This window comes from Nicotiana tabacum, chromosome 9 (assembly GCF_000715075.1).
Source record: "Nicotiana tabacum cultivar K326 chromosome 9, ASM71507v2, whole genome shotgun sequence".
Taxonomy (NCBI): Eukaryota; Viridiplantae; Streptophyta; class Magnoliopsida; order Solanales; family Solanaceae; genus Nicotiana; species Nicotiana tabacum.
This window is the reverse complement of record NC_134088.1, coordinates 108119860-108133566: the sequence shown is the minus strand read 5'-3', so window position 1 is coordinate 108133566 and position 13707 is coordinate 108119860. Positions and strand designations below refer to the sequence as shown.

General features: G+C 33.6%; 2 protein-coding genes and 1 long non-coding RNA gene across 4 annotated transcripts; 1 reads left to right on the top strand and 2 right to left on the bottom strand.

Annotated features, from left to right (window-relative positions):
* Nucleotides 1-667: 667 nt before the first annotated feature.
* LOC107824838 (uncharacterized) lies at nt 668-2161 on the bottom strand. Its single transcript, XM_016651644.2, has one exon. The coding sequence runs from the start codon at nt 2159-2161 to the stop codon at nt 668-670; it is 1494 nt and encodes a 497-aa protein (XP_016507130.2).
* Nucleotides 2162-5771: 3610 nt separating this feature from the next.
* On the top strand, nt 5772-6868 carry LOC107767018 (uncharacterized). The gene is made up of 2 exons (XM_016585933.2): nt 5772-6612; nt 6720-6868. Exons 1-2 carry the CDS (start codon nt 5772-5774, stop codon nt 6866-6868), a joined length of 990 nt encoding a protein of 329 aa, XP_016441419.1.
* A 2126-nt stretch (nt 6869-8994) lies between these two features.
* Nucleotides 8995-12462, bottom strand: LOC107767017 (uncharacterized). Of its 2 annotated transcripts, none has more exons than XR_012695015.1 (5): nt 12078-12462; nt 9893-10969; nt 9561-9648; nt 9418-9477; nt 8995-9328 (listed from the first exon to the last, which is right to left on the bottom strand). It is a non-coding gene; the product is annotated as an uncharacterized LOC107767017 (long non-coding RNA). The 2 variants fall into 2 exon arrangements; XR_001643821.2 differs by having other exon boundaries at nt 9893-10500; nt 12078-12448.
* Nucleotides 12463-13707: the final 1245 nt, after the last annotated feature.

Below are 13707 nucleotides of genomic sequence, written 5' to 3'. Positions count from 1 at the left end.
ACATAATCTCAAAGGAAATTGTGTTCTTTTGAAAGGAATAGGCAATTTTTCATCTGTTGATGATAAAAATGGTATTCTCGGAATAAATACATGTGTATTCTTAAAGTCCCCAGTGGCAATCTTAACATTTATAACATGTTTTCGAAGATCACAAGATATAAGTCGTGTACCATTGTATAAACCTTCACAAAGATTTAAATTTCGTAACAACATAATAGGACAATACTTTTTCAAGGTTAATTTATGGGGAGGTAAACCAGCAGGATGTAAAGTATGCAAAAAAATTTCATATTGACTTTGATCGTTTGCCTCAATAGTCTCATCAAATGCAACATATGTTTTAGGATCACCAGGAAATTGAGCTATGAGCAAATCATTTATTTCATCAACAAAGTCATTTTTGGTTGTCAGAATTACACGAGAAGTCATAGAAGATGCATCATAAAAACATGTATGTAGATTTGGATAAGTAACTCTAAACAACAGATCTAATGATTGATTTTCAGAAATGAAAGGGATAACAAAACAATTAGGGATTTCAATTTTGTCATGGATATTTGTTTTTTCTTGTCCATTTCCTATTCTCATCAAATATTCACAAAACGTAAGATCTGTCTTTGCACGCATATTCTCTGATAATTGTAGTTTTTCGAGTTGATTCCAAATTTCAGAATATAATAAGCTTTGTTGAATAAAATCTTCTTTTTTTTCCACTCCTAACAATTGGGAGAGTTTGTGTAAAATCACCACCGAAAACGACCACTTTTCCTCCAGATAGAGCATTTGTATCCATTAAATCCTTTATGAGAATATCAAAAGTTTCTATCACTTTCTTTTTTGCCATAGATACTTCATCCCAGACAATTAGTTTTGCATCACGTATTAAAGTTGCAAGTGCTCTTTGCTTACTAATGTTGCAAGAATATTGTTCATCGATATCAATAGGAAATTTAAAACGGGAGTGAGCAGTTCGTCCTCCTGGGAGGATCGAAGCTGTAACACCTGAACTTGCTGTTGCTAAAGAGACAAAACCTTTTGATCGTACAGCAGCTAATAAAGCACGGTATAGAAAAAATTTTCCAGTTCCTCCGGGGCCATCAATGAAAAATGCTCCTGATTTGTTAGAAAATATTCTATTAAGAATCGTGTCATACGCTTTTCGCTGTTCGGTATTTAATTTTCTCTCTAGAAGCAAATCTTCTTCTCTAACAATGATGTTTCTTTCAAATTGACAGTCATTGGTTTCTCTCGCAACAACTGAAGGTTTAATTTTCTCAGGAATAAGATTATATTCATTAATATCATGTCCCATCAAGTGCAAAATATCATTGATATGATTTAAAGCCATAAAACGAATATCTTTAGCATTCATGCTAGGTAAAATCTTAAAATCTTCGGACATTGAATCTTCAAATTGTTTCCAAAGTTCTGTTGGATTAGCAGGATTACAATACACCAATAATGTTGCTTGCAAACGCCTTAAACTATATGGCATTTGATAATTTGTAGCTTCAGATATACATTCAACTAAGTTGTTATCACAGTGTAACAATCCTCTTTTTTCTGCGGCCTCTCTGAATGTACTACAACATTTGCCGTCAACTTTACGTAAGTCCTGATATGATTTTGGTCCTCTAACGTTCATCAACAATAATCTAAGATAATATCTTTCTCCTTTTTTTGGATGACATGTTACAACACGTCCAATTACAGTACGTTGTTTTCGACGTGTCCACATTTTTTCCTTAGGTGACCATACAAAGTACTCAGAAAATTCTTTATATAATAATAACATTTGCATAGCATCTTTATCTGTTCTGTTCATAACAAAAAATTCAGTTAACATTGTTTTTCGAATCATTGGATTACTAAATATTCTATCAATATTTTCAATACTTTTAAAAGAGACAAATTGTTGTCCTTCCAAATGTAACTGAAGGTGAAAAACAGTTGGAGTCATTTCACTTATGGGAAAACTAAATAGTCGCCACGCAACTTCAGGAGGTGAAACCCATCTAGCAGATTGGTATTCTTTTATTTCATCTATGTCTGTATCTGTATCATTATCATGTATATGAAATGCAATTTTATCGTGTCCTTTGCAAATATATTTGTAAATATATTTCACTACTTTGATATCAGAACAAACTTCAACATTCATATGACAATTATACTTGCATGGGAAAATGGATTATATGGAACCTAAGTTACTCGGACTTGGCAATTTGGGTGTCATACCCGTGTCGACACGACACTGACACGGGTAAGGGTGTGGGATCTGGGTTGGATCCGATCAAACGAGATCGGGTGTGTTGACCAAACGTTTTGGAAAATTTTTGAGAATTGATTTCCCTAAGTAAAGATTTGAAGAGATGGAAAACGAAATACCTTCCATTACACTGCTATGTAGTAATTTATACTAGTCGTTTTGAAACTTTTTGTCTTGATCAATCTTCTTGTTCATGCTACAGGTTTCTGAAATTAAGAGCTATAATATTTTTTTTAGGGCAGAGAAGTTGAAGATGGGTGGTGGACTACTGGACTGAGCTTATTTGAAAGGCCCGGGTCTTGTTCTACTGGAGAAAAGCAGAAACATGAAAAAAATTTTGTTGGGGAAGAAGAAGAAGACAGCGATGCAGAGAATAAGGAAGAAGAAGACTTAGACCAGACAAAGAAGAAGACAGGAATGCAGAGAATAAGGAAAAAGAAGACTTTAGACTAACTAGGAATTGATTACTTTATTACTAGTTGATATGTATATGTTTGCTAATATTCTGCCGAGATAGACATTACATATAATATGTCTTCAATAGTTTTTTGTTTATAAAAATTACAGTTTTAATTGTACCAAAAATAGTTATAGTTTTAATCAAAATAATAAATAATTATTTAATTGTAAACTAAATATAATTGTATATGCTTTAAAGACACATATTTTTATCTGAGTAAACTTCATATATATTAAATAAGTATATGCTCTAAATAAACAAATTTTATTAATTTACCTAATTATACTATTTATAAATATTTTCTTTCTCAAAGAAACGGGGGATAATTTCTAAATTAATTATTAGCATATAAATTTTTTGACAAATTACGTTCTCGCGAAGATCATGAAAATTTATAAATTGTACATAATAGAATTGACCCTTTAGTTCTCCACTATATGCTATGTTGTGACACATATTTTAAGACTAATTATAAATTACATGATTTGAGAATGAGCTAAAATAATTTTTAAAAATGATAAAGAAGAATATTCTTAAATTATATTTGATTAGCACCACCAATTAATATTGAGTTATCGAAATACTTGAAATATAATTAATTATTCATGGTTAATGTTATATAGCTTTCAAACAAATCACATTAATTGACTAAGGAACTCTTCTTGTTAGATCATTTGATTCTTCCTATCAAATACAAGTTATAAACTATCAAAATACTTGAAATCTAAATAGATGTTTGATTGGAAATAACAATTGACTTTATCTCACTAATTTGACCGATAACAAGATATATCCACTATCGTATTAGGGATCCCTCTTGTTAGATTGTTTGATTCTTTCTATCAATACAAGTTCTAGAATATCGAAATACTTTAGAAATATGACAAAGAAGAATATTAGCGAATTTTAGAAAATAAACAAAGAATGAGAGAACTTAATAACACTTAATTTATACAATTAATATTGAGCTATTGAAATGCTTGAAATATCTTTCTATCAATACAAGTTCTAGAATATCGAGCTAATTAATATTGATCTATTGAAATACTTTAAATATAATTAATTATTCATGATTAAGGTTATATAGCTTTCAGACAAATCACATTAATCGACTAATTTAATCAATAATAAAATATACACAATATCATATGTAATTAAATAATGTTTAAGGTTATATGATTTTGGGGTTTGAGGTTTTAGTTTCGGAGTTTAGGGTTTGGAGTTTGATTAATAATTATATTTCTATTAAAATTAAAAAATATTTCCAAATTAAAATGATAAAACTAAATGGTACAAACATCATTTAATGCAATATTTTACTATCCCATGAAAAGTGACGTGAATTATCTTGTCCAAAAAGTGAATTATTATCATAAACTCCACCCATCATAATACCTTTTTGTTTATTTAATGAATTATTTGTCCAATAAGTCTATTGTCATCGTAAACTACCCATCTCTCCATCAGAATATCTTTTTTCTCATTGAATGAATTTTCTTGTCCAAAAACATAGACAAACAAGCCATTCTCACTCTCTCTGCTTCATCTCGACTTTCTTTGAATCCATAACCGAAAAATTTTAGAATTTTTCTTCACCCTATATCCCTTAAAATGGCTTCATCAACAGCTGTGAAACAAAAAGGAAAAGGCATTTCAAGACCAACAAAAAGTGTTGCATCAGATTTTGATGACAAACCCTTATGGAATCATGTTAAAGTTCTTTCAGTTCCTCCTAATGGAGGTGGAAACAGAGTGTGGTCTTGTAATTTTTGCAATAAACAAGTTACTGGTTCATATTCTAAAGTTAAAGCACATCTTCTAAAGATCTCTGGTCATGGCGTTGCTATATGCAAAGAGATTACTCATGATGTATGTGCAATATTGAAGATGGAGAACGAAGAAGCTGAAAAGAAAAAAACTGACGCACAACTGAATGCAAGAAAAAAGGCAGATTATGTATCTCTACCGGAAGGCTCAGACTTATCACAACTGAAAAAAAGAAAAGGTTCAAATGGTGGAGCACTAGAGAAATCTTTTAACATTTGTAACAGAAACATTGCCGACAAGTTGGCGGCTCGTATGTTCTACGCATCAGGTTTATCATTTAACCTTGCAACTTCTCCTTACTATAAAAAATATTCGGAGTTTTTGGCAGCAAATTCTTTGCCTGGTTATGTTCCGCCAACTTTTAATAGGTTAAGAACAACTCTTTTGGCCCAAGAAAAGGCTCATATTAATAGAAAACTACAACCTATTAAAGATACATGGAAAAGAAAAGGATTGTCGATTTGTTCGGATGGATAGTCAGATATTAAAAGGCGACCATTGATAAATATAATGGGAGCATCTAGTGGCGGACCAATATTCTTAAAATCAATCAATTCAAGTGGGATTATTAAGGATGGTGAATATATTGCTAAGTTATTTATTAAAGTAATAGAAGATGTCGATGCAGAGAATGTTGTCCAAGTTATCACTGATAATGCAGGTAATATGAAGCTTGCCGGTTCTATTGTTGAGCAAATTTTTCCGCACATATTTTGGACACCATGTGTTTTTCATTGTTTGAATCTTGCTTTTAAAAGTATGTGTCAACCTTCAGAAAAATCAACTCACTTTAAAATTTGCGAATGGATATTAAAGTTGATTGGTCAAGTGAGTAGCTTAAAGAATTTTGTGGTGAATCATGACATGGCGCTTGCCATTTTCCAAAAGTATTCGGAGTTATCTTTGTTGAAAGTTGCGGAAACAAGATTTGCTTCCCATATTATTATGACTTCTCGTATTCATAGAGTTAAATCGTCATTGGAAAAAATGGTGATGGATGACGAATGTAAGAATTATAAAGGAGATAAAGTAATTGAAGCTAAAGCGCGCGAAATAAAATCTCTTGTGATGGATGATGAATGGTGGGATACTATTGAATACTTGTTGAGGTGTACAGAGCCAATTGTATCCATGCTTAGATGTATCCATGCTTAGAAGTGCCGACCTTGATTGTCCAAAATTGCACCTTATTTACGACATGTGGGATTGGAAAAAATGGTGATGGATGACGAATGGAAGAATTATAAAGGAGATAAAGTAATTGAAGCTAAAGCGCGCGAAATAAAATCTCTTGTGATGGATGATGAATGGTGGGATACTATTGAATACTTGTTGAGGTGTACAGAGCCAATTGTATCCACGCTTAGAAGTGCCGACCTTGATTGTCCAAAATTGTACCTTATTTACGACATGTGGGATACAATGATTGAAAAGGTGAAGGTGATTGTATTTAAGCATGAGGGGAAAGATCTTATTACCGGCCAATCGAATGTTTTTGCTACAATTCAAGGAATTCTTGTGGCAAGGTGGAATAAGAGTAATACTCCATTGCATTGCATGGCACATTCATTGGTTCCAAAATATTATCATGAGTCATGGCTTAAAGGTGAAAGCAACGGGTTAAGAAGATTTGCTCCTAATGAAGATATAGAAATTTCACAAAATAGGCTCAAATGCTTTCAAAGATATTTCAAGAATCCGAATGATTTAAAGAAAGCTTCTTTGGAGCATGGGGCATTTTGTTGTGGGAATGGTTACTTTGGTGAGTCTCATGTAATTGATGTTATGGGGTATGAGGAGCCTTTATCTTGGTGGGCTAACCATGGTGTAAATACTCCACTTTTACAAAGTCTGGCTTACAAATTGCTTTCCCAGCTAGCTTCTTCATCTTGTTGCGAGAGAAATTGGAGTACTTTTTCATTGATTCATAGCATCAAGAGAAACAAGCTAGCTACTTCTAGAGCCGAAGATTTAGTTTTTATCCATTATAATCTCCGCTTGCTCTCTCGAAGAAAGGAAAAGTATACAAATGGCCCAAGCAAATATTGGGATTTAGGTATATCCGTATACATACATATCCATGATTTGATATTTCTTGAGTAATTTCTTTAGCATGATAAGTTCCTTTCACAATCTTCTAAATTTATTTTGGTGTTGTTTTAGGTGGGGATTATTTTAATATTGATGAAAGTATCAATGATCTAGTTGAATTGTCAATAGACGAACCTCAACTAGAAGGAGTCTTCTTTGAAGAGGAAGTTCAAGATTTGCAAGAAGTTGACATTGAAGAGATTGAGGAAGATGACCTTTGAATAGAATGTACCCATGCACAATGTTTCAAGTGACAAATCTAGCGTAGTTTAAATGTGTATGCTATGTACTTATTTTTTGTCTATGAACTTGTGAACTTACAATTTCTGTAAGACTTTTTGGTGGTTATTTGAGTAACTTAATTTGAATAGCTAATTATTTAAAACTTTTGAATAGTGACTCTTGAATATATGTTTGTCTATTTAGTTCTAAGTTCTAACTTCCAAAGGTATGTTTCATTTCTTTTGTATCTCTAAATCTCTTTATAACTTTTATTTGTTATATTTCAACAAGTTTATAATAACTTATTTTAATACTTTGTTGTGCGAGTTGTAGGAAAATTAATGAATCATGCCATTTTGGAGAGTGTCTACGTGCCTGCCTACAACTTGAAAACTAAATGACTCAATTACTACACTCTACAAGGCACAAGTTACACGTAAGTTTTCCATATAATCTCTCATAATTATGCATATCTCTATAACTATATTTCTAGATTTTTAACTTATTTTTGCCGAATCTCCGCACCCGTACCCGTACCCGTACCTAGATCCGTATCCTTGAATCCTAAAATTTAGACCATGAAAGATCCGACCTTTGGATCCGCACCCGTGTCGGACACCTGCACCCGAATCCGAGTAACTTAGTATGGAACAACCCAAGAATTATCCAGAAACTGACCTCTTATTTCTACAGCTTCTCTGATTCTTCTCCTTTTGTATATTGAATATGAATTATTCCCTTTTGATGTTTGTTCAGCAAAATCTTTTGGATACTTGAATTTGCAATTATTATTTTTCATGCAAATATTTGTAGGATCTAACTTTTCACAAGGACCATGCATCATATGTTTAATAACAAGTGAATATAGATCGCGATAGAATCAGGCAATTCTGCACAGGCAAATTTATCATAGGATTCAGCAGTCAATAATTTGTGTTCATCAGCAAGTATAATAAGGAAATGAGCATGTGAAAGACCATGTTTTTGAAATTCTATAGTATACATGAATGCTGCAACTCTTCCAAAGATTTATCTTTTTAATATATCCATCTTTAATTCTTCTACCTTTCCTCTGAAAGCTCTACTAACTAAATCAGGTCTGTTCTGTACCTCATCAAGCCAGCGATAAATATTCTTTTATTTCTAGCCAAGCAGGATTACATGTCATTGTTATAAAGAAATCAAGTTTTCCAAAATATTGTACCAATGTGATAGCATCCATGTATCGTCGTCGCATGTCCCTTGGTCCCCCTATAAATGTAACATGAAGGAATGTTTTCTTTCCAATTTTAGAGGCTTCCCTTTCACCACATCTTAAAATATCAAGGAGTCCTTGCAAGACTTCAATTCTAAATAAATCTGGATTAAATGAGAAAAAGTCTAATCTTTGCGTTTTAAGCTTTATATATATATATCTACTATAAATTGTTGGAATATTCTCCCACAATGTAACACTTCATTTGTTTCATTATTTCTTAGTTGAAATTTGTAACAATAATACTCTCGACAAGACACTGTATCTCTTTTTCGTTTTCCTCTTTGTAGTGATTCATCTTCCATATCAAGGAATCCATCAACTGAACACGTATTTGATATACTGGGCAATTGTTCATGTTCGCAGTAAGCTCTACGTTTCGTCGAATTTTTTGTCTGAATAATTTTTTTAATTCCACAATGTCATCCATTTTCACCGAAGGAAAATAATAATGGATACTGCAACGGATCGTAACATCCATAATAATAATGTACTAACCGAGCTCTATTACTGTGGGTATAAATTCAAATATGTGGTGCAGATGTGTCTCTAGGATTTTCTTCAAGCCATAATGCCGCAATCTCTTATGTACTGGGTAAGTTATATGTTTGTTGATCTAAGGTTGAGTGACATTTAAGAGCAATATAGAAATCAGATAATTGGGGAACATTTAAAAGAGATTTTAGAAAAATAGTATATGATTTTACCTTCAATATGTCCATCAACTTTTTCACAATTGATTCATTAATTCTTGTCCAACAAGCCATCCTATTGGCTAGTTCATTATCATTATCGTAGAAGTACAGCTATAAATTCCTAGGTTTTTCATTGGAAGGAACTAAATCATCTATAAAATGATACATCTGTCCCTGGACTCTAAATGTGTAGATACCACAATTTCTTCTCGCTAGCTCTTTATCATACTTGACACCAAGTGAAGTAAATGCAAACATGTTATTGTATGTTCTAATATAAGTTCGAAAATTTTCAGATTCTTCAGTATTTCCAAAGTATAACTCCGATAATTCAGTTGGCATTTTATGAGATGTCAACCTTATTGAACCACTGTTACAGCAAAATCCTGGAGGTTCATATTCAAACTTCTTTGCATGACAGAATTGACAGTTTGGGACCCTTTTTAGAGCAACATACTCACTTCGTTGCTCTTTAGTGACCAGGCACACCTTTCTGGCCCGCCTATGAGCTGAATATATAAGAAGTATCATTAGGAAAAAAAAGAGCACCAAGGCATACGTATGGTGGACATGATTGTAACATTAAGTTTGTGCAAACCTTTGATTGGAACAGTGTTCAAGATAACATGACGCAGGTTAGATGTACCCGATGTGGACCCTAATATACAAATAGTCACAATTTACAGTAATGTATAAACAATATGTCATTCTGAAAAGAGTATAATCTGAATGTATGTTTACCTGTTTCACGAATGATAGGGGGGGTCCAATATACCCTTTCCTTTGTCTAAATTAGGAGATGATGTAAGCATACAGGCTAAGGTAGCAGCTGGTAAACAGAATAGCCAAGATGTTTAAAAGCGTGCAACGAACCCTTAATAGATGCAAAATTAAAAGAGCACGTAGTATTTATGTTTTTAAGTTTATAGATACATATAAGATAAATAAGCTGTGATAATCTCCAATCTCCAAGCAAAATAAGCATCGTTATATTAATAATAAATAGTGTATAAATATGAGTACAACAATATATAACATTTTTCAGGAAGCGAAAGGGGTTCTCGTATGGTTACCTGTTTCACAAATGATAGGGGGATCCAATATACCCTTTCCTTTTTCTAAATTATCCCACGATGTAGGCGTGCAAGCTTGATGGCCGACTACTAGAAAAACAGAATAGCAAAGACGTTTAAAAACGTATAGTGAAGCCTCTGTAGGTGCAAAATAAAGTGCAATAGACCACGCAGTGTTTGAGTATTTTAGTTTATAAGCACATATAAGATAAATAAAGTATCATACTAAGTTTCCAAGCAAAATACATAAGCACCATTGCATTAATAATATATGGTGTGTAAATATGAGTAAAACAATATAATCTTTTTCAGGAAGTGGAGGAGGTTCTCGTATGGTAAGAGCAGTTTGTTTTAGAAATCCTGCTTTGTCCCAAGATGATGTTGATTGCTGTGGGACAGCAAAAAACGGGCTTTGAAGAAGGCTGTGCTTAGTAGAATGTTTTCTTCTCATGCGTCGCGATAGCAACATCGCTTCCCCGCTATGAGCAGATATTTGGCTTTGCGTATCACGCCGTTTGAGTTGCATTGCAGCCTTTCTTTTTTCCGCGTAAGAGCACTTGTTTGGTTCTTTGGAATCCATCAGCTATACAAGTTCAACTTCTTTTTATCTGAAAAATATTTTCAGCCCAAATTTTTCATGAAATATTCAAGCCAAAAAATGTGTCACCGCTTATCCAAAATCAAAATTACCGCCAATGATATGACTGATTCAATCAAGAATTTTCTGAAGCACAAAGAACAAAAGCGACTAACATATTAAACTTCATGTGCGCAAAGCCTTAGCATGCCATAAAAAATGCAACAGAGAAACAGAAGATGACAAGAAAGCAACGATCCAAACAGAAAAATTCACCAAAGTATAAAGATAAGAACAGGAAGAGCTAAAACAACAACACACTACTTACTTCCAATGAATATATAGTTCTCAAATCAGGATATCCTCTTGGAATCTTGGTAGCTCTTTTTCGTTCAGAGTTGGGTACGTAGCCAATTTAAAACGTGTCATTACATAATATGTAATCCAATCTTCTGTTGGTCTTATAAGAAGCTCGTAAACAAGTTTACGATGTTTAAGCACTGCTTATTCGTAAACATTGCCAAGAAAACTAAAAGTAAGAAAGGATCTAAGTACATAAAATAAGTATATGCATGTAATCTATAGGAAAGGCAGAATAGTGTTTCATGAGAAATTAGTTTTTTCTTTTCTATGTCCTATATCAAGAAATCAAGATGCTACCAGACTCAAATTGGTATTTAGTAGCTTCTACGGCTAAAATAGCATCTTCTTCTCATCGTTCTGAATATTATCTTCTACGTAAGTGAAATAGCTTATCAATGTGAACCAAAAATAAATAGCTCTATCTATATCACAATATCATCGAAAATAAGATGGTAACTTTACATGCAGGTGTTACTTTAAGTTTCAAAGTGTCACCCACAAAGACCAAGTGGCGAAAACAGGCAATTAAAGTGCTTATCGCAAACTTAATATTGAAATTTCTCTTCTTTTTGAGAAAAAGACACAAGGCATGGATAATTTAGTTCAATTCGTACACTTTTGAGAGCCCTTTAGTTAAGCCAGCTATACCCCCAAAAATAGTAGAAATAAAAAAAAAGCCTAATTCATTCAAGAATTGCCTCGAACACCTAAAGAACAAAGGCGATGGACACATATTGAACCTATCAAAATCTTACTTCGATCCATTCGACGAAATAGAAGTTTCAATTTGGGGAATTGATTTGCTTTTGAACTGCCCCAAATGCCGTAGGAGCTCCGCTTTTCTTTTATTAAGACCAAAAAATCATTCACTTCTAACCACATGATTCAAATGTAAGGTAGAATTTTGTCTTCTTCCATTTAGCACACCTACCATCAGAAATTGTTCACAATTTATTCTTTTCTTTCTTTCTTCTTCTTTAACACATCAACGTTCATTTAGTTGTTTGTCATCCAAAAACGATATAATTTCTTTAGCTTAGTGATTTGGGGTGCACGAAAGGAACAAGAGAAGGGAGCTCTTGTTAGGTGTAGTTAAACCTAAAACAATAGTAGTTCATTCAGGAATTGCGTCGAACACCTAAAGAACAAAGGTGATAGACACATTAAACTTTCCGTGCAGTAAAGCCTTAGTATGCCATGAAAGATTTAAATAGAGAAACAGAAGATAAGAAGAAGAAAACTCACAAGAAACAATGAGCCAAAGAGAAAAATTGGCGAAAGTGCGAAGATAAGATCAGGAACTGCAAGGAACGAAAAGGTGGAACTGGGAAGCTGCAATTTCCAGACGCTGGAGCTTTTAAACTATTGCTAGATTGGTTTTTGATACAGAGAACCTGCATCTGCCAAGTTTCTCAAGGAGGTGTCTGCCTGGCACCGATAAGAACAAGAAGAGCAAGAAGAAAGAAGCCAAAGAAGCGGTGATTGCCAGGTTTTCCAAAGTGGTCGATATAATCCAAGCGAAGCTAATAAAAATTAGATGGAAAGACAATATTACCCTTGAAGTGGGAGGCAGGCATATCGTCCAGGTGCCTGCTAACTGCCTCTTATTAGATAGTAGAAAAATAATGAAAGAATATTTTGTATAATTAACTATTCACATGTCCTATGTTTATTTGTCAAGATATAAGTACCTACTAGATATATACAGAAATAAAGAAAAACAAATACTATTTATTTTCTGGTTAGATACTTCTAATTCCTTCTAGAAAATCTGAGTGGGCTTCAGTGTATTGGGCCCCAAACGAGAAATAATTTGAGTCCAATGACTGCTTGACCCGATTGTATTAAGCTTAAACTAAATATCAAAACCTCTTCAGACAAGAGCTTCACTTAACCTTGTTTGTATCAAACTAATTCTTCACAAATCCACCTTCCTTCTCTTTAAGTTTTGGTTACAAATTATCCTCACCTTTTGATGAACGTCATATCACAGACATTTCCCCTCAAGTTGGAGGGATATGAAACAATCTCCAACTTGCCCAAAATGGATCTGTGTGAAGTCCCAGAAAGGGATTTTGTAAATATATCGGCAATGTGGGAAATCGAAAGTACATACGACAAAGATATAAGTTTGGTGAGGTATTGTTGTGCACAAAGTGACAGTCGAGATCAACGTGTTTGGTGCATTCATGGAAGACAGAACTTTTGGTGATGTGTATCGTAGCTTGACTATTAGAGTGAAGAGACACTGGCAAAGAAGGAGAAACGAAGAGATCTTATGTAACTCGTACCAACCATGTGACCTCTACAATCACGCGACACATTGAGTGGTATTCGTCCTCCGCGGAGGATAGAAAAACCAAAGATTGTTTCTTTGATTTCTAAGAGATTGGAACCCTACCTAGGGAAATAAAATAGCCACTAATGGATTTCCGTGCCCCAATCGAAGTAACGAAAAGCTACCAAAGTAAACGATGATGAAGAAACAAGAACAAGCCTAAACTCGGATCTGTGAGGAGAGAACGAAGGCAACGTATTGCAGCCTCAAAATGATGAACTCGAGGAGTTTGCATGTATTGGCTGAGAAGCTGTACTGTGAAGGATAGATCTGGACAGGTATGAGTGAGGTAATTCAACTTACCTATGAGCTTTCGATAGAATGTGAGATCAGATAAGAAGTGGACAACATCCATACGACTATGACAAGAGGGATCAATTGGAGCAAAAATATGCTTCATGGCCAGACAACCAAATTCCGTCAGCAAATCCTAGGTGAATTTTCGTTGACTTAGAATTATTCCTTGTGTTTCCCGAATGATTTTCAAAACAAGAAAATAATGAGCCTTACCAAAATCTTTAATTCTAAACTTAGAAT